This window comes from Ascidiella aspersa, chromosome 6 (assembly GCF_963924565.1).
Source record: "Ascidiella aspersa chromosome 6, kaAscAspe10.2, whole genome shotgun sequence".
In the NCBI taxonomy this organism is placed as follows: domain Eukaryota; kingdom Metazoa; phylum Chordata; class Ascidiacea; order Phlebobranchia; family Ascidiidae; genus Ascidiella; species Ascidiella aspersa.
The window spans coordinates 18,557,807-18,583,021 of NC_139452.1; the positions used below are offsets into that span (position 1 = coordinate 18,557,807).

The window sequence follows — 25,215 nt, forward strand, 5'->3', positions numbered from 1 at the left end:
CAAAAGAAAAACACAAAAATATTATCGAAAAGATATTCACCTGCATGCTTCGAATTTTTTTCACAGTCCTTCTGGTGGAATCTATTGCTAAAACACACCCATAGACAGGTGTCAGGCTGACCTTCGTGACATCGAACTGTTCAAGGAGGAATTTAACATATGTAGTCAAAAATCATTTAGCAGTTGGAGGACTGCAAAACAAAGGAAGCTTCTCGAACTACATTTTGCATGCCAGCCAATCTGGCAGCACCTCTCTGGTAGAGTTTGCAATCATTTAAGTAGAGCAGTGGTTCATAACCCGAAGTGGTCGCAAGATGTTGTCAGGAGGGTCTCCTGTACTATTTGTCGAAAGAAAAATTTACAAGAAACCAAACAATCCAAACTAATTAGTAGTGTAAGAAGTAAAAGAATGTGCCTGTCAACAATTATGTCAATGACAATTCATCTTTTTTGTTCATTTTTCCGCAGTCTTTGATCTATTCAGTGGCACAACTGCCATATTGCATTCAATTCTGAAATAATATTTTAATAAATTACAGTAATGTTATTAAAAAATAAATATTTTTAACTAACCACTAATGTGTTATAGTAAGATTGTTATGTATGACAAGCGAGCCGCTGGCAAACTATGTTGTAAAACTGCACCATGCCCTGACTAAATGGAACTTGGGGCCAGTGTTCCCGCTAAGCGCATTAAAATTTTAGGCACTTGTGCACTTTTTTTCACGGAAGTGCGCAAGCAAAAAAAAAATTAAAAGTTGTTTTTTTACTAAAATTCAACCTCCAGTCGTCTCCTGAAGCCCATATTATCACTATTTTGCAAAGATTGTTACATATAATACCTTATGTAACCCATTTTTGCTTCAAGAAAGTTTTGAAAAAGTGGCCAAATTAGTTTTATTTGAGCTACGTACGACCAAAAAGTGGCTAAATTAGTTTTACTCCAGCGACGTATGGAACAAAAAGTGCTCAAAATAGTTTTATTTGAGCTACGTACGAACAAAAATGTGCCCAAAATAGTTTATTCGAGCGACGTACGGAACAAAAAGTGCCCAAAATAGTTTTATTTGAGCTAAGTACGAGCAAAAAAAGTCCACAGATTAGTTTTATTTGAGCTACGTACGACCAAAAAGTGGCTAAATTAGTTTTACTTACTCCAGCGATGTACGGATCAAAAAGTGCCCAAATTAGTTTTATTCGAACTACGTACGGAACAAAAAGTGCCCAAATTAGTTTTATTTAAGCTACGTACGGTTAAAAAACTGCACAAATATTAGTTTTGTTCGAGCTACGTACGGACAAAAAGGTGTCCAAATTAGTTTTATCCTAGCTACGTACGGACAAAAAAATGCCCAAATTAGTTTTATTTGAGCTACGTACGACCAAAAAAGTGGTTCTTAACTAGGGAAGGCGCTCAAACTCTCAGGCCTCGCAAGTTCTGCTATAAATATTTTATATTTTGTACAGTAATTTTTATGGTTACATGTTACGCCTGGTATGATTTCTGCCTATATTCGGTGTCTTATGTTTTACTTTGAAATTACACGCATGTGTAGTTTCAGCCGATCTGTCAGAAATTAGCCAATCTGTTCAGAAATTAAAAAGGTCTACAACAATTAGGGCATCCAAAGGCAGGAGAGTCTGACTTTTAGACATTGAGGTAGCGGCAATTTGCACTAATTGGATCTTTAGGTAAACTTCCGGCAGATATAAAAAAAAAATATTGGCTAAAAACTTACAAAAAACTCTGAGATAGATTTAATAATACTTGACCCACCCAAACCCAAACGATAACCAGTTCCCTAACTCAAATAATGTGCGTTAATTTAATAATTATTTAAATGCTGGGAAAAAGCCCAAACTCGGGTGGGCATAAGATAATTTCTAGTCCAGGTTATATAGGATTGTTACGTCACACATTGATGTATTCGGACCGAAAGTGTTTATATTATTACTAAATCAATGCACATTATTTAGGTTAGGGTGCTCGTTAGCGTTTGGGCTCGGCTGGCAGGTATTATTAAATTTAATCTTAAGCATATTTGTTAATTCAAATTAGTACATTGTCCCAAGACTTCAAAGTCTAAAAGTCAGACTTTTCCATCCTTTGGATGCCCTAATTGCTGTATACCTATGCTTAAAACTGGACTAATTCCTGACGGATGATCGGGTGGTAGTTTAGTAACTGTAAATTTTGGTTTGTGGTTTTGTGATTCGCAAGTTTTTGAACTACTAATTTTGATTAGTTCTCGGTGTCTCTAATAGGCTCACTTAACTCATATTTAAATCTTTTACGACGGATTTGGGCTACTTTGTCTAAACAAGGTAGTGCAGTTGACTGGGATTTAAGTTTTGCATAGAGGTTAGACACCAGGCCATGGTTCTCAGTAACTGGAATTTTTTTTGCGATACGCGCGAATCTTTTGTTATTTATTTTATTCTCAATTTGGAGATATTTTTAGTTCAAGGTTACTGTGTTTTGTGTTATAGGAAAGTACTTGCTTTATATAAAAAACCTCGCGTTGTAATAGCTTTAAACTTTTTTAAACATAATTATTACAATTACCTGCGATATGCTTTTATTTGCAAAAATGAACTTTTCATGCTTTTTTGTAATGCTTAGAAGGTTGGGACTTTCCGAAGATAAAACTTTTCCAGTGTACAATGCAAATTACAATATACCCCGAAAAAGCAAAGTTGCTGTTGTGTGAACTAAATGAGTAGGTTAAATTTATGTCAATATGAACAGGAAAGACGTGAAGGCCAAATTTGTTTCTAATCAAAGTTATCAAAAATACGTAACCCGTTTAAAAGTTAAAAATGCTTCTGCTAAAACCGCTGCACTACGCTTAATTACCCCGACCATTAGGTGGTTACACCGCGCTACGCTTGACTAAGTCCAAGCGAAATCACGTCTCAAGCGAGCGCCTCCAAATAAAGAGACTCATTTTTATGTCTGGGAGAAATTAATTAAGATTATTGCGACGCCTCTCGTGCTCTTCCGCGCATATTGCTCCTCTCCATTGCAACGAAAGCATCCGTTCGACAAAGCTAGCAAAAAATAATTACAGATTATATTTATAATTGCAGATTATATAACTATCGAAGTAATTATTATTAAGGACTTGCGGTAAATTTGCAACTTCGCAGATATTAACAGACTGAAAATAGTGAAGACAAAAAAAGGTAACGAAATTTTGGGCACCTGCGCACATGGTAAAAAAATTAGCGGGAACACTGCTTGGTGCATTTATACGCCTTTGCTTGCTAATGTATCAAAATCCTAAATAAAATTTGAACCGGCAGCTACAGTATTAAACCATCTAATAGAAAATAGTAGAAATACAAAATACCCCTTGCTAAATATATTTTGCCAACACACCCTGGTAATTGTTCAGGATTGCCACTTACGACAAAGTATTCAAATCTGTGTATTGAGACACCCTATGTTTTCCAAATGTATTTGAATAACTTTTAAGTTTATTTTACGTGCACCTTTAGAAAGTTTGAAAGTGCTTTTGTAGAACTATTTTTATTGTGTTCTTATGACCATGGTATTTTTACTGTTTAGTTTTCAAAATATATTTAAAACATGTAAAATGATCCAATGTATTTGGAAATCATTATATTATTGCTGAAATTTTTTTTTATGAAAATGTGTAGCAACTGGCAACCCTTTAAACTCTTTGCAGTGCAGTGCAGTATAACCTCTTGGCAAATATTTCAACAATCGCACAACCTGTCTTCCTTTTGTTAATTTATGTCTAAAAAGACATTTAACCAAATACACCTATGTATATAGCTACAATTTAGGATGTACTCTAAATGTTTTTTTTTCGAAACCATTTATAGCATTCTATTTTGACTGACCTTGCAAGAACTGTGAACACAGAATTAGGAAATTGAATATTTGACTCATAATAATCAACTTGTTATGGGCTCACTATTTTTGTCTGTTTCTAACTATTGTAATTCAAATTGTTATGTCTAGAGTGGATTTTAGTCCTGAAGTTGATCACATGGGGGCCCGCAAGGGAATGTTAAGAGATCACAAGGACTTGTTGGGTGACATTTTCATGTTTGATGGTACAATGCTGTTTATGCCAAAAAAGTTGAAGGACAAGGTTAGTTTTCTGTCAATAGCTCATTTTTGTAAATCAAAAAAATTTCAGATCTTAGCTTGTACTTAATTGTTTATTTTATAGAGTGTATTATTGAGGTTAAAATATTTGAAATTTAGGCTAGTGTTTTTTTCATCATGACATATTAGATATGGTTACACCACATAGATGTTTTTCAATAAATTCCTTCACATTTTATAATTTCAATATATGTATATTATATATATAAGTTAGTTGTTCGTACTGAACCTATTAATGTGCGTAATTTGAATTACTTCATTCTACAATTTTAATAATAACCTACCGAAACCTCACTACCAAGAAAGGTTGCGAATGTGACAATTACTGACACGACCTTATTTAAGTAACTTTTTTGTTTTTTCACACAACTTTGCTTCAGTTGAACTTGTTTTCTCTGTGTTTAATTAGGACACAGAGGTTTTTTCAAAAAGACGGTCTGACGACAGTAATATCCGCCTCACAATTTCCCTTACCAATGAATTGCCACCGAAGTCTCCAATATCAATTCAGATATATAACCTGGTGTTCAGGAAGTAAGTTAAAAACTTACCACTCTATATCTCATTTTAAAAGCATTGTATACTTTTTATAAAGCCTCAAGAGTAAGCAGCCGAAATAATAATATTCAAATAGGACAAACTTTTAGAAACGTATTTGTATTAAAATGAAAAAAAAATAGAATAATTTTTTACCTTTAATTCATAAGCTTGTTTTGCTGAAAGTTTAAGGTAGCATATCAAGGTATCAAGAAAAGCTGATTTTGAATTTTGAATACCAAGTCCAGTGTTCAAATTAAAATGAAAACATGGAGATTTAAAACATGATTGTTAGATTCAACCTAAAAGTTAAAGATCAACCACTATCAATTTTTTGACCGATACGGATAAACAATTTTTTATGTTTTTGCCAAGTGATATCGCTATTTTTTATAAAGTTTTAATAACATTTGAATTCAACCCATTTTAGCCGCATTTGCGCACAAATTCGTTAGAGAACAGCAGGTGTTGTTACCCTAGCTGGTGTCATATCTGAAAATTTGCATGACCCCCCCCCAAACGAAAATCTCAAATTAAATGGAAAGAAAACGCGTATCCAAATTCAAATAAAACAATTGCACATTGCCTAAGTTGTAACTCAGAGGTGAGCAACCTTTTCCTAGTAACGGCCAAACCCAAACTAAGAAAGGTTTCCACTAATAATTTTCTTGTTGCTTATATTGTTTCTAAGCAATATGACATGATACGTCTCAATCACGGTCTAATCCAATGTTTTGCAACCTTGCCAAGGCCGAAATGGAAAAAAAGTGCATTTGTAAAATAAAAAATTGAGAGGTAGATTGGCCAACTGTATGAAGTTACAGCAGTGTTGCAGATAAGCGCATTTTTGAGCACTTGCGCACTTTTTTTCACGGAAGTGCGCAAGCAAAAATAAAATAAAAAGTTGTTTTTTTACTTCAATTCAACCCCCAGTCTTCTCCTTTTTTTGTTTTCGGCAAAGTAATAAAAACTTGAAATTTAAAAGAAATGCCATTATTCCAAAAAATAGCGTTCGCTTCGCTCGCCTTAAACTTCAAGGTCTACTTCCTTCTACTTCAAGGTTGATAAACACTCAACTAGATAAACTATTAAGGTTATCATGTTTCTTTAAAGTAGTTCTATTACACTTTTCATTAGTAGTATGGATGACGACATGTGGACTCGAATGAAAACCAAACAAGCGCTATTTTTCGCGCTTTGCGCCAACACTTTACTGCCTCCTTGAATGTAACTAGACACTTTTTAAGTGCCAAAAAAGATCCAAGGCCCGTCTGAATCACAGTGTTGTTCTAACATTTTAATAACACATTTTCTCATTTCGTGCGGCCTGCATAGATCTTGCTGGGTTTGGTTTTGGCCCGCGACTAGAAAAAGGTTGCCAACCCCTGGCTTAAAAGGTTAGGACTTCCCGAAGATAAAACTTTTACGCTCATTGTTTTGGTAAAACAGTGTATAATGCAAATTATAATATACCCCAAAAAAGCAAAGTTGCGTGTTGTGTCAACTAAAGGAGTAGGTTAAATTTACGTCAATATAAACAGGAAAGACGCGAAGGCGAAATTTTTTTAAATTAAAGTTATCAACTTAAGAAAAATGCGTAACCCGTTTAAAACTTAAAAATAGGGTTGGGCATTTGACCAGTCAAATAAAATTCGGTCAATTAACCAGTCAAATACTCGTCAAATAGGTCAAATATGGAAATGCAATTGAAGTTAAAAATAAACCTTGATTTTAACTTTAAATAAATACATCGGTTTGGCTCAAGTGCAATAGTTTGTAAAACAAAAACAATTATTGTTTGACTATCAATAGGAATTTTTCCAAAACCATGCCCATCTTGCAAGCAATACTATAGCAGTATAGTAATTTATACTTAAAAATGCTTACTTATAAAACTGCTGCACTACGCATGATAATTAACTTTGACCCTACGCTTGACTAAGTCCAAGCGAAATCACGTCTCAAGCGAGCGCAGTTCTCCAAATAAAGAGAGATATCTGGGAGAAATTAATTAAACTGATTGCGACGCATCCCGCGCATATTGCTCCTCTCCATTTCAACAAAAACATCTGTCCGATAAACAAAGCAAGCAAAAAATAATTAAGTTAAGAGCTAATAAAAACGCAGTTAGGTATTAACAGACTTAAAATAGGGAAGACTAAAAGAAAAAAAAAGGTCTACCGCGTATCCAATTTGGGCAGTTTTTTGGTTGGAATTTTGGGCACTTTGCTCACTTATTTTCGGCTTGTGCGCAAAATTTTGGGCACCTGCGCACATGGTAAAAAATTAGAGAGAACACTGAGTTAAAGAGATTCATATTCAAGTGTTAAAAAACAACTACTACTTTACAAAGAAAATAATAAAACTTAAGAAACACTGAAAAAAGCAGTCAATTTTTGACACTGTTGAACTGATAAAGTCTTGTACAAGTGTTCTACTTAATATGCTAGGTCTTTGTTATTTTGCAATCATTCTTACCTTGTATTTTAGCCCGACATTTTTTTTAAATTAACCAACGTCTTGTTTTTTTCTTTGGCATTTTTGTATTTGTTTGTATTTTTAACATGCCAAAAATATTAACTAAGCTATTTTAAGAGTTTGGCATTTACCCCATAAAATACCCAAATTTGGTTTAACCAGTCGTCAGTAAAACACCAAAAACAAATGGTTAATGATGCTGAAGCACCAATCCAGTTCTTGATACAACAATGCATTGTTGAAATAAATGTATTGCTAGCACTGGTTTACAAATTTAATTTCATTGAAAGCCCCAGCCACCCTATTAGGCGTTTCCCTCCTATTTCGAGGTCACTGATTCGGAAAATGCCAGTAGTTTTTCTCTATCACGTCAGGTTTTTTCTGTACAGTATTTCAAAATTTTATGAAAAAGCAGAAATTTATGATTTTTGATGTAAGTCTGCCCTGTTTGTGACAACATATTTTAACATGTTAGACACTATTATGTAGTCTGAAAAAAAATTAGTAAAATTCTAAAAAAACAGCTTGTTTGGAATTAGTATATTTTTGCAATGCGGTTAATGCAGTCTGTCTTCTAGAATAGTTGAAAGCTCATATAGTAGGGCGGGTCCGCGAAATCACTTTTTTTTCAAATCCACCTGCCTTGTATGGATTTTGAAGGTAGACACCTAAAACTGTTATATACAAAATTTAAGCTCATTTGAACATGTATTGGTGTAAGGAAATCAAGTTGAATTTTTGCCAAAAATCGCCAAATCTGGTAAAAATGTGAAATTTTAGATTATGTTTAATCTATGTTTTTCATGTGAAATTCATCTGCTGTGACCTTATACTTGTTTTTTAAACATTTATGAAATAACTGAAGCAAGTAAGATCTGCAGCGTTTGCATTTTATCATTTATTTGCAGTAGTATTAAAAATTAAATTTTTGCCGAAAATCGCAAAATTTTATAAAAAGTCAAAATTTTGGATTGCCTTTATGTACTTTTCAAGTAAAACATGACTTTAAATTAATGTTTATGGAAGATAAAACTCACTACAAATGGATATAGCGGCAAGAGACAGCGTTTTAATGCTAATTGCGCCAGTATTAAAAATTAATTTTTGCCGAAAATGTCAAAACAATGAAATTTGTGCTGTGTTGCCTGTCACTGCAAATGACATACAATTCTGCTTTGATTTAGATGATGTATGGAGTTTTCGGGAGTTCAACTTGGAAAGAATAATTCCCTTTCTTCTTTTAAATTTACAAACGGTTTTGCTTGCTGCTGCAACGATTCTAATAGCCCTTTTAATTGAAAAATTTTTATAAATTATGATTTAAGTCCCTTTTTTATATAATCAACAAAATATTATTTTTTTGCCCCTAATTGAAAAAATACATAACTTAAAATCCTGACGTGATGGACAAAAATGAATGCCAGATTTGAACTCAGGTAGTCAAAAAAGGTTGCCACCTTGGCTGGAGCAAACTTGCTGTAAACCAGTGTAATAGATCATAATTTCGTAAAAAATATATTTAGGTCAAACTTTGGAAATTGTCATTTATGAACCCACTTTTACTATCAGGTATGGATTAAGATAAAACAAACAAATGCATGTTTTCTGGATGTCTTGTTTGTATTTGCGCACACGTTGGCTAAGCAAAAGCAGGTGTTGAATGATTTTTTTGAGTAAATTTGAGGCTTAACCTGAATAGCACTTTCGAACAAAAATGCCATCACTGGTCTTAAAGTTGCTGGGGAACATACCCCACAAGCAACTAGTTAGCTACTATCATCTCAATATAAGCTTTTACATTGAGCAATGTACAATTTTTTGGTTGTAAAAAGTGCCTGATTTGTCTTGTATTTAAACAAAAAAATGTTTTTATTCACCTCTAACTTGTACAAGTTTGTCAAAACATGCCATTTTCGGTACAGCATTTTTAAAATAAGGGTCACAACATTATTTTATTTGTGATTGAGACCTATTTTCGGATCTGGCCCTTCACAATATTTTATGCGACCCCTGTCAAAAAATGAAAATTAATGTAAAACTAATTGTATATTAAAAACACGAAAAATGACAATTTTTAGGTCTTTGAAAAGCTCTCAATTTTCTTCAAAAGTATGTGGCATGCTGTTTTACTACTGCTAGTGCTGTGTTACTACCGCTTAACATTTTTGACCTTACGCTATATCAGGTTGGACCTCAGCATTGTTATTTTAAGATCTGCGGTTGTTTGTTTAACCTGTAATTCCCAAACCTTTTCTGTCATTTACACCATTAGGAGATTTTGTACAGTGTTTTACGTTTAGTGAGTTTATCCCACTAAAAATGTCATCAATAAAAAAGGGTTTTTAATATATAGCCTGTCTGCTGTGTGTGACAAACGCTATTAAAAATATTCTGGCCCCTGATGCTTGCCGAGGCCAATCTAAATGGTTGATTGGGTTGAAATACATGGGATTAGAATGTATTGAAAAGAAAATTACACTTAAGATCAACCCTAATTTCTTGTTTAGAATGTTGGATAAAATCGGTATGAAGCAAGTTGGTCGCAACTTCTACAATCCAAGTATGGCTTTCAACGTTGAATGTGGTCGCGTGACTTTCGAAATTTGGCCCGGCTTCATCACAAGTATTCTAGAGTTTGAGAGAAAAGTATTGCTTTGTGCTGAGATCTCGCACAAGGTAGCATCTTAGTTAGAAATGAAATTGCATTATTTTGTGAATACGTATACGATATAGGAACAATCTAGTTGTTATGAGAAATTTTTAATATGAAGAAAGTAGCAGAGTTGGTTATAGCAAAACAAATTTCTGTCCTTTTTTACTAATTGCATGTTAAATATACTAACCTTGGGGTTAGTAGTACTGCTATTGTCTTACTATGCTGATAAAAAAATCTATCCTCTATTTGAACGGAATGCATTTAAGTATGCCTGTCAGTGGAAGTACGAGATATGTTTCAGCTTCTACGCAAAGACACTGTGCTTGATGTGATGAACCAAATGTACAGAGATTGTAGACAGCGGGGCATGAATTTTCACGATGAAGTAAAGAAATTCATAATCGGACAAATCGTGCTTACTAGGTAACATTCACCAGTTTTCGTAAATCTAGGCATATTTGTCAGTTTTTTGGTGCAACAAATGTAGGATGTTTTCCAAAATAATGATTTTAATTTTTACAGATTTTAAACGCCAATCGTTTCCCGTAACCCAATTTTTACTTCAACCAAGTTTCGAAGTTTCTTTATATTTGAGCTACGTACGAACGAGGGAGTGCTTAAATAAGTTTTATTCGAGTTACGTGCGAATAAGTGTCAAAATTAAAATTTCCAGGCTTACGTACTAACACTAAGGTGATGGAATTAGTTTTTATTCGAGTTACGTGCGAATAAAAGTATACAAATTTGTATTTTCGAGCTTCGGTACTTCCAAGAAAGTGCCGAAGTAAGTTTTATTAGAGTTGCGTGCAAATAAGTGTCTAAATTAGTATTTTCGAGCCTGAAGGGCGAACAAAAAATTGACGGAATTAATTTTTATTCGAGCTACGTGCGTATAACAACATTCTCTAGTCATATAAAACACAAATGCTCACTATTGGCTTCCGACATCCAGACAAAGATATTTTTATTCATGCTTGTTTAATTGCTTATTGTCTACATGTGTTATTTTGAATTGAATATTCATTTTAGTGACTGGCAATTTTTATAGAATCCATAGGCTAGGTGAATTTTCCATGAACTTAAATGGAAATGCAGTGGCTCCGCCAGGTCTGCAGCGGCCCTGAACATTTGCAGACCAAAAGAAAATGACGACAAAAAAGGTCTTCCGCTAAACCCACTTGAGCACTTTTACGTTTGATAGTTTGGGCACCCACGTGGTGATAAATAAGAGGGAACAGCTGCTCATGCTGTTGGTGCGTCAATGTGTAGCGAGTTGGATATTTTTGGTTCTAAATTACAGACTGGTTGGTACTTCTACAGAGGTGAAAAGAGAACCATATTTCGGGCAATACCATAATAGCATTAAGCGATTAGCCATATGTGAATTTAATTATCCCTTGAACATGTCGCTTCCCGAAAAAAAAATCACCAGGTTTAACATAATTGCTTCATCGTGCATAGTCGGATTATCGATTAAAAACGGTTAGTGCGTTTACATCTTTGGAGACTCCACACCAGTACATTCGCAAAGCCGAGATTATAGGTCGGGGGTTCATGCTGAGAGTGCAATATAATCCCGCCTTATTTTTTATGGCAAACGGGCGCTTCATTTCGTCGTGTGTGCTGAGGAAGCGTTTTTACCATAGACGTTAACTGGCTTCTTTATGTTAAATGCTGTTTATTATCAGGTTGCTGAGCACTAATGGTAAGTTAAAAGTATTATGTGGCTGAATTTTAACCTAACATATACTCACTAATATATTTTAAGACGCTTTTTCGAACTGTAGTTTGTTAAATTGGTGTATATTTTACTGGCATTGCATGTGGTAATCGGAATTCCGATGTTAATCAATTACGGTCTTCTTATAGTTGCAAATGTCAAAACTAGCGTTTTTATATTTACTTTTATCTTATTTTGTCTGTTTTGTATAACATAGCACTAAGCGCGGACCAGGGCTTGTGTATGAATCTTGATTTAATATTGTTTTTAGTATTCGCCTGAAAAAAAGTACAGCTGTTACAGCATCGCATGTCGCATATTGGCGAAACATTTTGCTGATTATTACTTTTAGGTACAACAACAACACCTACCGGATCGATGGAATCGAGTGGGACCTCAACGTTAACATGACGTTTGATCGTCGTGGAGAGGCGGTGACGTACGCGCAATACTACAAGGAGGTAATCGTTTTTTTTAATTTTGTTGCAATTTTAATAAAACATTTTTTGTTAAAACGGATTGTTTTTTTGATGATTAGTATGTATCCGGTAGTAAGACGGTACTTATTTTTTATGGAAACAATCCTAGATTTATTTTATTTTTATTAAAAAAAAATTAAAGTGTTACAAAAAACTGCTTGAGCGAACTGTACTTAAATAATAGGTGCCATTATTAGTTCTGTTATATCAGTGGTTGTTCTATTCTTGCGACGCTTTTAAAAAGTTTGCTGGGCACTTCGCTCCCAATAGTAATAATTTTGGCAATTAATTAGAAGTTTGTATCGGACGCTTCATTCAAAAAACAAACAAGATAAAACAAGCAAAACGCAACTGTACATATAGTGTATGAACATAAAACAGTGACCTCAGTGGTTGAAATATAACAAAGACAGAATAGCAGTCCATCAAATATAGCTCAATCACATCTTTGAAACATGATAAATTGCAGTAATTCTGATTTAAATTTGACTTTAACAAACATTGGTAATACCAAACACAATAATTCGATTTTTTCTGCTGCATGGCTATGCAGTATTTTGTTTCGTCAACCAACAGTTATATCTAGCTCTGAAGTCCTCTCGTAAACTAGATTTAACTGATACTATATATCATACATGAAGCGATTCTGTTTTTGTCGCTGGCACACCAGTGAGATCGACAATGCTTTTTAGCAACTCCAGTTAGAACCACTAGAACCGTTTAAAATAAATTTATGTTAACCAGTGTAATTGTTGTCAGCATTTACTTTGGCGTCGCGACCAACAGTAAATAAACCTTGTTTAATGTCCTTACTTGGCAGCAATACAACATCGAAGTTCGTGATCTAAGGCAACCTCTGTTGCTCTCACGTCCAAAGAAGCGCGAAATGAGACGAGGCGGTTTGGAGGTTATTCATCTTGTACCGGAACTTTGTAACGTTACTGGTCTTACCGACGAGGTAAGATCTTCGTCAGGATTTTACCAGCAGATGTGCTTCACTGCACTATAAACGTTATTATTTTGTTTACCAAGTATCATTAACGAATGTTTGTTCAAAAGTTTTAGTTTTCAAATTTTTTTTTATAGCTACGCGCTGACTTTAACACGATGAAGAGACTTGCAACTTTCACTAAACAAGGCCCACAAAAAAGATCGGAGGCACTTCTGTCTTTTATCAAAAGGGTTACTGGGTAAGGAAAAAACAAAGGTTATAGAATTATTTTATGACTGCAGGCTGCAGCCATAAGACCGAAATAAGAACAACATCAACGTCGGAATAAAACAGTTTGGAATACGACCAAAATAGGACTAATTCCTGATAGTCGTAGACTCGTAGTACCGTCTAAATCCGAACAAGTTCAGAACCCGTCGAAATAAGACCTAAATGGCCGAATCGGGCCTATACAACATTTTACCTTACCCCAAACATCACCAAGTACAACACCAACTCCACTAGTAATTTCAACCATAACCCTTGGCCCCGATTGCCCCATATCCTCTCCCTACAGTTTTAAGCGTTATTTAAGCCATTAGGCCTTATTTCAAAGAATTTCGGACTTTCCGTCAAGTTGTTGTCTTCGAACAATTAAGTTCTTGTTCTGCGCGGACATCGCTGCATATTTGGCTTTGTTAGGTTGTTCTTAATACTACATAATACGATGGTATTATGATTATTTCTGCTTTAGGTATTGATGCTTTTTAGGTCCAATTGTGTGTTCCCTTATTTTTGACAATGTTAATATTGTTGTTTGTTAGAAACCCGGAGATAAAGCAGAAATTTAACGACTGGGGCCTTCTCTTCGAAGATCGCTTGCTGGACTTAGACGCAAGACAACTTAAACCTGAAGACATTTTGTTCGGAAAAGTACATTCAAATGCGCCCAAGATTTATGTCTTACTAAAAATAATAACGGTTTATAAGTTGCTTGTCCACTAATATTTTTTAGTTTTAATCAAACTATTTTAGAAAAATATAATTTAGCTTAAAATTTTTACATTTTTTTTTTATCGAAATAAAACAGTAGAGCTGAGGCTTAGCAAATTTTAGCAACTTGACACTATGATTAAACTTCGAGGGTTTTTTAACTATTTCTTATTTAAGCTTTATAAAGATAGCAGATTTTTGTTGCTTTTTGTTCAGAACTACTTGATTTCGGCTGGTCCTCAGGCATCTTGGGACCGCGAATTTCGAAACGCTAACTTGATGCGATGTGTTGAACTTCGGGATTGGTTTCTGATACATTGCAGCAGGGACAAGGCTTGTGCCAATGATCTCATTCAAAAAATGTGCACGGTATAAATACTTATATGTTTAATAGAGCGGATCTTAAACTATTTCTATACATGTGCACTTTCTTTTAAATACAAATTCATGCCTTTATAACAAAGCGCTGTTTTATTGCGATATTCGATGCGATTATAGTCCTTCTAATTTCTAACATAATGCTTCTAGACTTCTAGAGTCTTCAGGATACACTGACCGCATTCCTTATCAAAAATTTTAAAACGAGTATGCTACTTTAAAGCAAGTATAATAGAGACGCTTTTTGCCTCAAAATATTTATCCCAATTTGAGTAGTTTGACCTAGTTGTGTGTTTGTTACCGCAGCGACGGGCTTAAAAAATCGATGTTGATATTGGACCCTAGCCGACCAATGATTTCCATGTCGTTGGTCTTAATCCTATGGTCTTATTGATATTTCCGCTGTACATTCTTTTGCTTATGTCAGTGGTTTTAAGTAAAAATCTACACAAACTAAAAAACAGCGAGTAAAAGCGCCGTTGTCTAACAATTGTGTTTATGACATGATCCATTCGTGTTTATTACGTCAGCATTACGCTTGTTTTCAATCCATGGCCGAGAAATAGCTTCAGTCAAATTTTTTTGTCTTGTAGAATTAATAACCCATAACATTTTCCGATCCCCGATGATAAAACTGTCTTTTACGGAATTTTCTTCCTAAATAATGCAGAAAAAACGAAAATATTTAATTTTAGAAATGTGTTAAACCAATTATTATTCTTTAGTTTAGCGATCCACAACCTGCTGCCGTCGTACACACAATACGCATGTTTGAGAAAACACTTCCAAATTGCTGTCAAGATGTTTTTTGTTATAGGCACGACCTACATATGCCTCTAATACAGCGTTTTCTCAAGTTAGATGAACTAGAATTACACTAAATTATTCACAATCAATTGAGTTTAAATCGCAATTTATTCTATCAGAATGTGAAAATTCCGTTGGACAAAGGTAGCTTTTTTGGTAAACCCGAACTAGTTGAACTAGAATTTTATCGCCCAAGCAATTTACAAAATACATTAGAGTTAGAATTTGTCGCGCAATTACTTCACATCGCCGGGACAACGCCAATTTTTTTCATAGCGAGTTATACGCGACATAGTTAAAAATACCCCGTTTATTAACATGTGCGCGCATAGAATTTTCTTATCTTGATCAATATATTTGCGGTCAAAAGTTGCCAATGTTGCTCTCAAAATGACACTTGTTACTTAAAAATATATATAATAGACTACAAAACTAAACTACTGCAGATTACGAACCTAAATTAATCAAAATACGTGATCGACAACCAAACGAGCAAAATTAGTGCTATTTTTGATAGTTGTGAAAATAAAATGCTTGTTAAAGTGAATGTGGGGCTCTGCAGTTTGCCAAGGGCAACGAACCACAGGTTATACACTCCTGTTGTATAATGGGTTGCGCCTTGCGACCCCGTTAAATCGTCTTCAATTCTTGCCGCCTTTCAAAGGCGGCAAAGCATTATGCACTCTTGGTTCTATCTAATTTACATCTTGGTGCTATCTTAATTTTGTTGACAAGATTATAACTTCCCTAGCTAATAACTAACGTTGCCTAAAATAAAATATTAAAAAAACTAGTTCGGAATAAATGTAAACTAAATCACGAAGACTTGTAGTCAAGGCATTGCTTGTTGCCAAGCATAATCTATTTGGCTTAGATATCCTAAAATATTTATATCCAAAATAGACCCCAATGAGCACCACAAAATATAATAGTTTGTTATAATAAGTTTGTCCTGTTTGAATCACTATTCACGTTGTTCGCAGGTGTCCCGTGGTATGGGTTTCAACATGGGTCGACCAACAGTCGTCGAATCACCAACTGACAGAGCTGATCAGTTTCAAAAAATTATCAAGGATATGATGGCAAAGAACCCGAGAACACAACTTGTGTGTAATTGTGAAAACGTGTACAAGTTGTTTTGTATAATTAATAAACCTAAATGTTTTCGCGTAGGTTTGTTGTCTGTTGCCTAGCAACCGAAAAGATCGCTATGATGCCATAAAGAAGCTGTGCTGCGTTGATACACCAGTCCCAAGCCAGGTAGACAAATAATGACATTGGATTGGTATAAAAAAAATCTGTTTGACTTTTTATGTAGGTTGTTCTTGCCCGCACTTTGTCAAAACCGCAGCGCGTTATGAGCATTGCAACTAAGATCGCAATCCAAATCAACTGTAAACTGGGAGGAGAAGCTTGGTCTGTAAAGATACCGGTGAGTAGTTGTTAATATTGCAGAGAACTGCAGATCAAATACATTCCTCACCAGGTTAACAGTATACCTATTATACACGGTATAATTTTACAGAAACTGACAGTATGCTGTATTTTAACATCACTTTCGCACTCCTAATTCAGCCGGATTTTTGCTCAACCTAGACCATTGGTTCCCAATCTTTTTGTCCTCACCAGTTTTGGTGTAACGCTTAAACCAGATTACAATCATATGTATTTTGGCATGAATGACTGGATTCAAGCCAAAATCATGCACAAGTAAATTGAAGTTATGGTTTAAGGTTTATTTGCATCATAACGACTTTTTATCCAAAAGACGAAAAATGTATCATGCTCTTTAAAGTAACAATGGAAAATTGACTTCCCCGTAAGCTAGAAAAGTAACTTGAACAAAACGATAAGAATTGGTTAAATTTTTTTTTCTTTTTTTTAAAACTAAAAGGATCTTAATATATATATTATTAAGATGATATTTTATCTGAACTGTTTAAATGGGAAAAATGTTAACGAAGAATTTAATTGTCCTATACCCTTTAAAACGGAAGTGTTGGCAATACCAAACTTATAAAATGCGTAATTAGTATCTTATGAAAAAATGTGCATCACATTGCCAAGTCTAAAACCCCTCACCGCGTAAATCAGCAACTTGTATTACGTGCTAGCTGATGTTTTAAGCACGATGTTAGTGGTAGAAATTTCCTGCTGAAGATTATCACGATCTTGATTAAATTAAGCAGTAATAATTTGGTCTGCAACTAAAAAGTGGGACTGATGACAGTTGGCATTTTGCGCATTTCTGTTTGTTCTATGATTTCTCTCATAAAGAAGTGGCAAGTAATGCAGTTGTTCAAACCCATTAAACTCGGTATGACGAAAAGTTGATATTTTTCGCTATTAAAATGATCAACTTCATTTAAAACAGCCAAGCTTTTGGAGCAAAAATAAATGCAGAGTACTTAGGTTTCCTTTCAGTTGGTAGAACGACGGTCCCGTTATGGTCGTTTCAATTTCATAAAGGTATTTTCTAATAGTTCATTGCAATAGAGAATAGACCGTGTAACTTTATCAACTTTAATGTGAATTAAAACCCCAAAAAATATATCTTACGATCAATCGCCAAAATTTATAATTAAAAAATAGTTTTAGAACAAACTTAACTAGCGGTAAATTGATGTACATTAACGGATTTAAACCATTAAACCATTGTGGCACGCCGTGAACACTATTATATACGGTCGAAACCCATGTAATACTATTAAAAAATAATGGATTTCTGTGTCCTTCAAGATAACTTTTGCTTTATCACGGTAACCTTTAGTTTGCCAAACCGGTTATGGTGAATCTTCTCGGTCTAATCCAGATATATATATTTGGCGCGCCGGTTAGAAACGTTGCAAACCTCTGGTTTATCGCACTAGTATCTGACGTCCTTTTTAACGCAAATCTATTAGCAACTAAAAATACTTGATGTACAGTAACCGTCTTTTTATCTGACAAGTTGTCATCACTATTTATAAACTTCCACCTCCACCTAGTTGTCATTTGATTTCATGTTTTTGGGCCTACCTAGCTCGCTGCGCCACAGCATTAAAAGTATTTAAAATGGCATACAATTACCGTGAAAAAAAAAACAGGACTGGCTTGCTCTTCATTTTACCAGCCACGTTGACCTAAATATGTAAATTGAACAGTTAATGCTTCTCCAGAGCATGAGCCAAGAAAAATATTGTTGTTTACTGTTTGTATTCTTCTTGCACTTAAGAATGACCAGTAGTATTTGGATATAAAACAGATAAATTTAATTAGGCCTATTGTTTGACACAGGGCTTCCCAACCGGGGGTACTCGTACCCCTTGGGGGTACGAGATTGGACGTCAAGGGGTACGAAGTTCCTTGGGCCACTGAGCAGATTTTCAAACATATTTTACAGTAAAGTTATATTTTGGAATTGTAAATGATATTAAGCCATTATGTTCTTTGCTTTTAAAAAAAAAACAATTATTTACAAAAAATTGTTGTTATTTAGTGAGAAACCTTATTGTCTCATAACAATGTGTTTTTTTAACTGCGTCGTCCGACTTTAAAAAATTGAGAACTGAATATAAATCTTGCTGCCAGCAATCAACAACCAAACACAAAGTTAGGAAGAAAATGTACAGATGAAGATTGAAGGGTGCATTCAATGTAGTCTTGCTGTAAATCTGCTACAAACTGTCTATTATCCACCTCTAGAACTGGAGTGTAAAAGACAGTATTTGAGGCACATAAATCAGCTGTGCCTCTGGAGTTATTGACCGAACAATTTACGAAATAAGTATAGTGAAAAACCTATCAAATATTGCATCTTAATTTTCCTTGAGTAAAATCGAACCATCGTTTGAGCGAATTTTATCAATGAAACAGCAACAAATATCTCACTGATCTAAAGTACTTGACGTTTAATTTCTTTTTTCGATTTTTGGCGAAATGCCGGTTTAACGTTTAATTGAGATATAAAAAAACGTAATTTAGCAATATATATCTGAAAAATTCCACCAGAATTTTTTTTGGGTACGAATAATGCTATTACCTGACTAAGGGGTACGAGCAGCAAAAAAGGATGGGAACCCCTGGTTTAATGAGTCTTGCCTAATACTGGTATGGGTTGCAAAATGTACTACTTTTTACCTTTTTTATTTTTCTGGGTTTGCTGTCCTCAGTTAAAGGATTGCATGATCATTGGAATCGACACTTACCATGATTCGTCCCAGAAAGGAAGATCTGTTGGTGGTTTTGTTGCAAGCCTAAATCCTACTTTTACGAGGTAATATTTTATCCTAAATTTTATTAGATACAAGATAACAATCCGTAGTAGTTAGTAACCTAAATATTTACCGCAACCCGCTTCTTCCTTAGATGGTATTCAAATGTGACATTCCAACACACAGGAGTTGAACTTATTGATGGTCTGAAACGTTGTCTGCACGGTAAGTTTCATTTTAATATATGTGCCAAAGGAATGTCCCATACTGGTCATTTAAAAGAGTTCATTGGAATATACGCATATTATGCTAATCCGCTTTAAAGCTTTCTATAGAAAAGCGGTTCCCGAACTGTTCTAAAAATTTTGCCTGGTGGACCCTTTGCAATTATATTATTGCCGCCCTATAAAACTTCAAGGGCCAGTTGACCCATGTTCCTTGTAGAAAACTAGTGCAGTCACGATGCTTTCTAATGTTAACAACTTTCTAACTAATGCTAACGATTCGCTGATAGCAGGTGTAGTACAGCATGATAGATGCATTGTGATTTCACAAGAGACGTCATCATAAAACACGGTATATTATCGAATAATAAAGCATAAAAAGACTAACGTTAGCTAAAGCCTAATGTTCAAAAATCTTATGTTTAAAAAAACCAAGACTAATTCTCATTGCGGACTCTCTGAAACTGCTGTTTGCGAACCACTGCTATAGAAGAACGAACGCCTCATACTTGGCCATTTAAGCCGTCTATTTTGCTTTGAGTTATAACCAAGGGCAGTAAAAGTCATTTAAGTCGTAGTTTTTTGGTGGTAGAAAAAGTTGTAGAACTAAAGACATTAAAAAAATATTTTCGTCCCATTTGAGAAAGTATAATTAATGAAAGTAGTCCTAGTTGGTCTTACAAAATCGACTTACTATTTTTTGTTTGTGTTATGCAAATCTATTTAGCTCAAATTCACTTTACACTTTACATACTATGGTATTATGCGCAGTGTGACTCGTAACCCCGGCAAACAAATGCCGTTATTTCGAGCAATATGGGAATCTCTGTCATAGTATGTGCGCCTACTGCGCCACGTACGTCTCCTTTCAAATAGAGTGTTTGTGCCAATTTAACCCAAAAAGACTAATTTTTTCAGTTTAAACTGGTTTTGAGATGCATATTTCCGCATTAGTTCGCTCGAGAACAAAGTAACTATAGAACAGTGTGTTAGTATGAAAAGCACACCTGTGCACTTGCCCGTTTGTACTTTTTCTTAACCGAACACAGCATGTAACTTCAGGAGTACGAAAAACTGCAGAATTTCACAATTTTGCCAGCCTACCCGATCTGGTCTAGAATGGTATAAACACTTGCGGTAGGTCGCCACCCCGTTTAGCCAGTGCTGAGATATTATGAGCTAAGGGTACTTTTGAGCTCCGGGTTTAACAAATTATAGTTATGTTGTATTCGTCTACACTCTCCAGCATCGTATGTGATGTTTGCAGCCTACTTCAGCATCTGTGGGCGATAATTTTCCTATTTGAAATCAATACTTTGTCCAAACAGAAATGTTAGGAGACGCAAACATTGAATACCTAATGTCCTAATGTATTTGAATGCTTATCGATAAGTAACATTGGACCAGGCTTGCACAACTCAAAATGGTGTAAGGACTGCATCAAAAAAACTTTTTCGGAGCGGGCAGCATATTAACATTGATAATATACCATTGTAGTGCTACTATTTTAGGTCTGCGAACAATGTGATTTGAATAAGGCCGGTATATGCTCTTGATCATTAATTCATTCATGTTCAAAAGACAAAAAAGCAGGTTAAACGCTTTTACTGTATAGTGCCAAAAAACAGGCTAAAACGTACCGTAAAGGCATCGAAAAAGTTTGCTCTTACATAGTATAAATAAACAGAAAAATAGTTTGGTGCTTAACCCTAGTTCTGCGCGTTTAATTCCACAGTAATGGGTAAAGAAAATATTTAAAAGCAAGTCTATTTACAGAAAAATATGGTAAACCAATTCAAACGACCGATATAATAACGCACGGCACTTTTGGAACGGTTTTTATTGCTACTTTATGAAATATAATAGAAAAAAGTTATTTGTATCAAATAAAAATGCCAGCTTAAATGTTTGTGCTGAACCAGTGGTTCAAAACCAGGGGTCTACGGACCCCGAGATGTGAATTTAGCATTTTTTGTGTCGTCATTTCAAATAAATGTTTTTTCGCGCTTTGCACGATTAGACAATGTTTCAGCAGCATATTTGAGCACGATTTGCAAGCAACCGTTTTTTTAAGATTCATTTTTAATCCTGGTTCCTCTCTGCTAAGCTTTTAATAGTTGGCGGGTAAAAAATTGGGTCGCCGCAGCATCGCTAGTAATTTACGTTTAATATTTGGGTCGCCGCTAAAAAAGGTTGAAGCACTGCTTTATGCAGTTACAATTTATTCTCTGGTGAACTGTTCCTAATAGTAATAGGAGGCCAGAAAAAATAGAGGAACACTTTTTTCAATTGGGTATTGAAGAACATGTATAGACTAGAAATCTTTTTTTCGTTGACTTGATCAGCATTGTTGACAAAAAAATTTTTCGTTGACTTAATCAGTATTTGTTGACATATTCACGAAGACCTTTATGGTGACCTATGACTGCCATCTGTTTTTATTTTAGTTCATTGGCCTTCTTTGAGAATTTTTTTGAGAGCAACTTTTACACATTAAATTTAATGCAAAATCGACGTACTTTATGCTCAACTCCAATCCTACCAGTCTCTGACAAAGCAAGCGTTGAACTCTCGCATTCTAATTACTCTTTTTTCGGCTTTTGTTACGATAAAAAACAAACACATAAATCGCCCGGACGTTTAACGTGATATTCGTGTGGCTTTTTCGAAAGCTTGACCACAATTAAGTGATTTATTCTGGTTAGTCTTAAAAATGCCGTCATCAAACAAGCCATATCTGGTTCGCCAGCGATAGGTTCCGGACCTCTGCCATATGTAAGAAAAAAGGTCACGTGAGAACAGTGTTCCGTCTAATTTTTTACCATGTGCGCAGGTGCCCAATATTTTGCACACAAGCCGAAAATAAGTGCGCAAAGTGCCAAAAAATTTTCAACAAAAAAAGTGCCCAAATTGGTTCAAAATACTTTTTTTGGTCTGCACTTTGTAGTCTGGTAATATTCGCGCTTTTTCAAGTTTGGAACTTCCGTTTTTATATTTTTGACTTGCTTTGTCCATCGGACGGATGTTTCCGTTGCAATGGAGAGGAGCAATATGCGCAGAGCACGAAGAGCGTCGCAATAATCTTAATTAATTTCTCCCAGACATAAAAATAAGTCTATTTATTTGGAGAATTGCGCTCGCTTGAGACGCGATTTCGCTTGGTAATTTATGTGGCGGACTTAGTCAAGCGTAGCGCGGTGTAACCGCCCAATGGTCAAGGTAATTATCGCGCGTAGTGCAGCGGTTTTAGCAGTAAGCATTTTGAACTTTTAAACGGGTTACGCATTTTTCTTAAATTTATAACTTCAATTAAAATGAAATTTCGCCCACACGTCTTTCCTGTTTATATTGTCATAAAATCAAGCTACTCCTTTACTTGACACAACAACAACACACAACATTTCGTTATTGGGGTATATTATAATTTTGCATTGTACACTGTTTTATCAAAACAATGAGCCTAAAAGTTTTATCTTCGGACAGTCCTAACCTACTAAGCGTTAAAACAGCGTAAAAAGTTATTTTTTGCAAATAAAAGCAAATCGCAGATAATTGCAATATTTTTGTTTGAAAAACTTTAAAGCTATTACGACGCCAGGTTTTTCATATAAAGCAGTACTTATAACACAAAACAAACAGTGCTAAACACCGATACCTTGAGCTAAAATATATCTCTAAATTAGAACAAAAGAAAGTTGTAAAACGAAAGATTCGCGCGTATCGCTACCTTGTACAGACAAACTAAGCCTAAGTCCGTCGTAAAATATGCAAATATGAGTTAAATGAGCCTATAGACACCGAGAATTAATCAAAATTAGTAGCTGAAAAACTTGCCAATCACAAAATAACTACTTAAGTTCGTCAGAAATTTAGTTCTAAGTAAAATGGTCTACGACAATTAAGGTATCCAAAGGATGGAAAACTCTAATTTTTAGATTTTGGAAAATGCATTATTTTGACTTAACAAATGTGCATGAGAAGATTAAGTTTAATAATACTTGACCCACCCAAACGCTAACCAGCACCCTAACCCAAATATTGTGTCCCAATACCTCAATTTGTGACGTAAGAATAATCCTATATACAATGGACGAAAAATTATCTTATGCCCACCAGAGTTTGGGCTTTTTCCCAGCGTTTAAATAATTATTAAATCAACTCACATTATTTGAGACACCTTTTTGTCCGTACGTAGCTCAAATAAAACAAATTTGGGCACTTTTTGTTCTGTACGTTGCTCGAGTAAAACTAATTTGGGCACTTTTTTGGTCGTACGTAGCTCAAATGAAAATAATTTGGGCACTTTTATTCCGTACGTAGCTCGAATAAAAGGAATTTGGGCACTTTTTGTTCCTTACGTAGCTCGGATAAAACTAATTTGGGCACTTTTTTGTCCGTACGTATCTCACATAACACTAATGTAGGCTCTTTTTTATTCGTACGTAGCTCGAATAAAACTAATTTGGGCACTTTTTTGGTCGTACGTAGCTCAAATGAAAATAATTTGGTCACTTTTATTCCGTACGTAGCTCGAATAAAAGGAATTTGGGCACTTTTTATTCGTACGTAGCTCGAATAAAACTAATTTGGGCACTTTTTTGGTCGTACGTAGCTCAAATGAAAATAATTTGGTCACTTTTATTCCGTACGTAGCTCGAATAAAAGGAATTTGGGCACTTTTTTGTCCGTACGTAGCTCAAATAACACTAATGTAGGCTCCTTTTTATTCGTACGTAGCTCGAATAAAATAATTTGGGCACTTTGTTGGTCGTACGTAGCTCAAATAAAAGGAATTTGGGCACTTTGTTGGTCGTACGTAGCTCGAATAAAAGGAATTTGGGCACTTTTTGTTCCGTACGTAGCTCGGATAAAACTAATTTGGGCACTTTTTTGTCCGTACGTAGCTCACATAACACTAATGTAGGCTCCTTTTTATTCGTACGAAGCTCGAATAAAACTAATTTGGGCACCTTTTTGTCCGTACGTAGCTCGAATAAAACTAATTTGAACACTTTGTTGGTCGTACGTAGCTCAAATAAAAGGAATTTGGGCACTTTTTGTTCCGTACGTAGCTCGGATAAAACTAATTTGGGCATTTTTTGGTCGTACGTAGTTCAAATAAAACTAATTTGGGCACTTTTTCGAAACTTTCTTAAAGTAAAAATGGGGTACCTAAGGTATTATTATATGTAATAATCTTTGCAAAATAGTGATAATGTGGGCTTTAGGAGACGACTGGAGGTCGAATTTTAGTAAAAAACAACTTTTATTTTATTTTTGCTTGCGCACTTCCGTGAAAAAAAGTGCACAAGTGCCTAAAATTTGAATGCGCTTAGCGGGAACATTGCCTGAGAAACTTACTGCCAATATATAGTTGATTATATCATGAAACACAGCAACTAGCAAGCACTTATTTGAAAATGAATTATTATACGGAAAAATATGATCATGTCGCGGACCGCTTTCATAGGTTGCGCTGGCCATAAGTAGTGCAGGCCTACAGACATTTAAATTTTTATGATTTAAAGTGAAACAAGTGTTTTGTTCGTTATTCGAAAATCGTATTGTTCAAAAACTGATATGCGAGTTGTTAATTATTTAATGCGTAGAAGTATAAAGTCGTATTTCAAAAATTAAAGTCGTATTTTCGATTATTATGTCTTAGACATTTAAATTTT

The 25,215-nt window shown here is 34.8% G+C and overlaps 1 protein-coding gene across 1 annotated transcript in view; it reads left to right on the plus strand.

The window, feature by feature from the left end:
* The window catches only part of LOC146140604 (piwi-like protein 1), a 52,797-nt gene that overhangs the window by 21,167 nt on the left and 6,415 nt on the right, over positions 1-25,215 (plus strand). The window contains exons 5-18 of the mRNA XM_083391446.1: positions 3,992-4,124; positions 4,551-4,675; positions 9,664-9,832; positions 10,114-10,235; positions 11,885-11,993; positions 12,832-12,969; positions 13,098-13,201; positions 13,767-13,875; positions 14,152-14,304; positions 16,104-16,226; positions 16,294-16,380; positions 16,439-16,552; positions 19,272-19,375; positions 19,468-19,538. Of these exons, the coding sequence (XP_083247572.1) occupies positions 3,992-4,124; positions 4,551-4,675; positions 9,664-9,832; positions 10,114-10,235; positions 11,885-11,993; positions 12,832-12,969; positions 13,098-13,201; positions 13,767-13,875; positions 14,152-14,304; positions 16,104-16,226; positions 16,294-16,380; positions 16,439-16,552; positions 19,272-19,375; positions 19,468-19,538 (1,661 nt within the window). The remainder of the gene's footprint in view (positions 1-3,991; positions 4,125-4,550; positions 4,676-9,663; positions 9,833-10,113; positions 10,236-11,884; positions 11,994-12,831; positions 12,970-13,097; positions 13,202-13,766; positions 13,876-14,151; positions 14,305-16,103; positions 16,227-16,293; positions 16,381-16,438; positions 16,553-19,271; positions 19,376-19,467; positions 19,539-25,215) is intronic.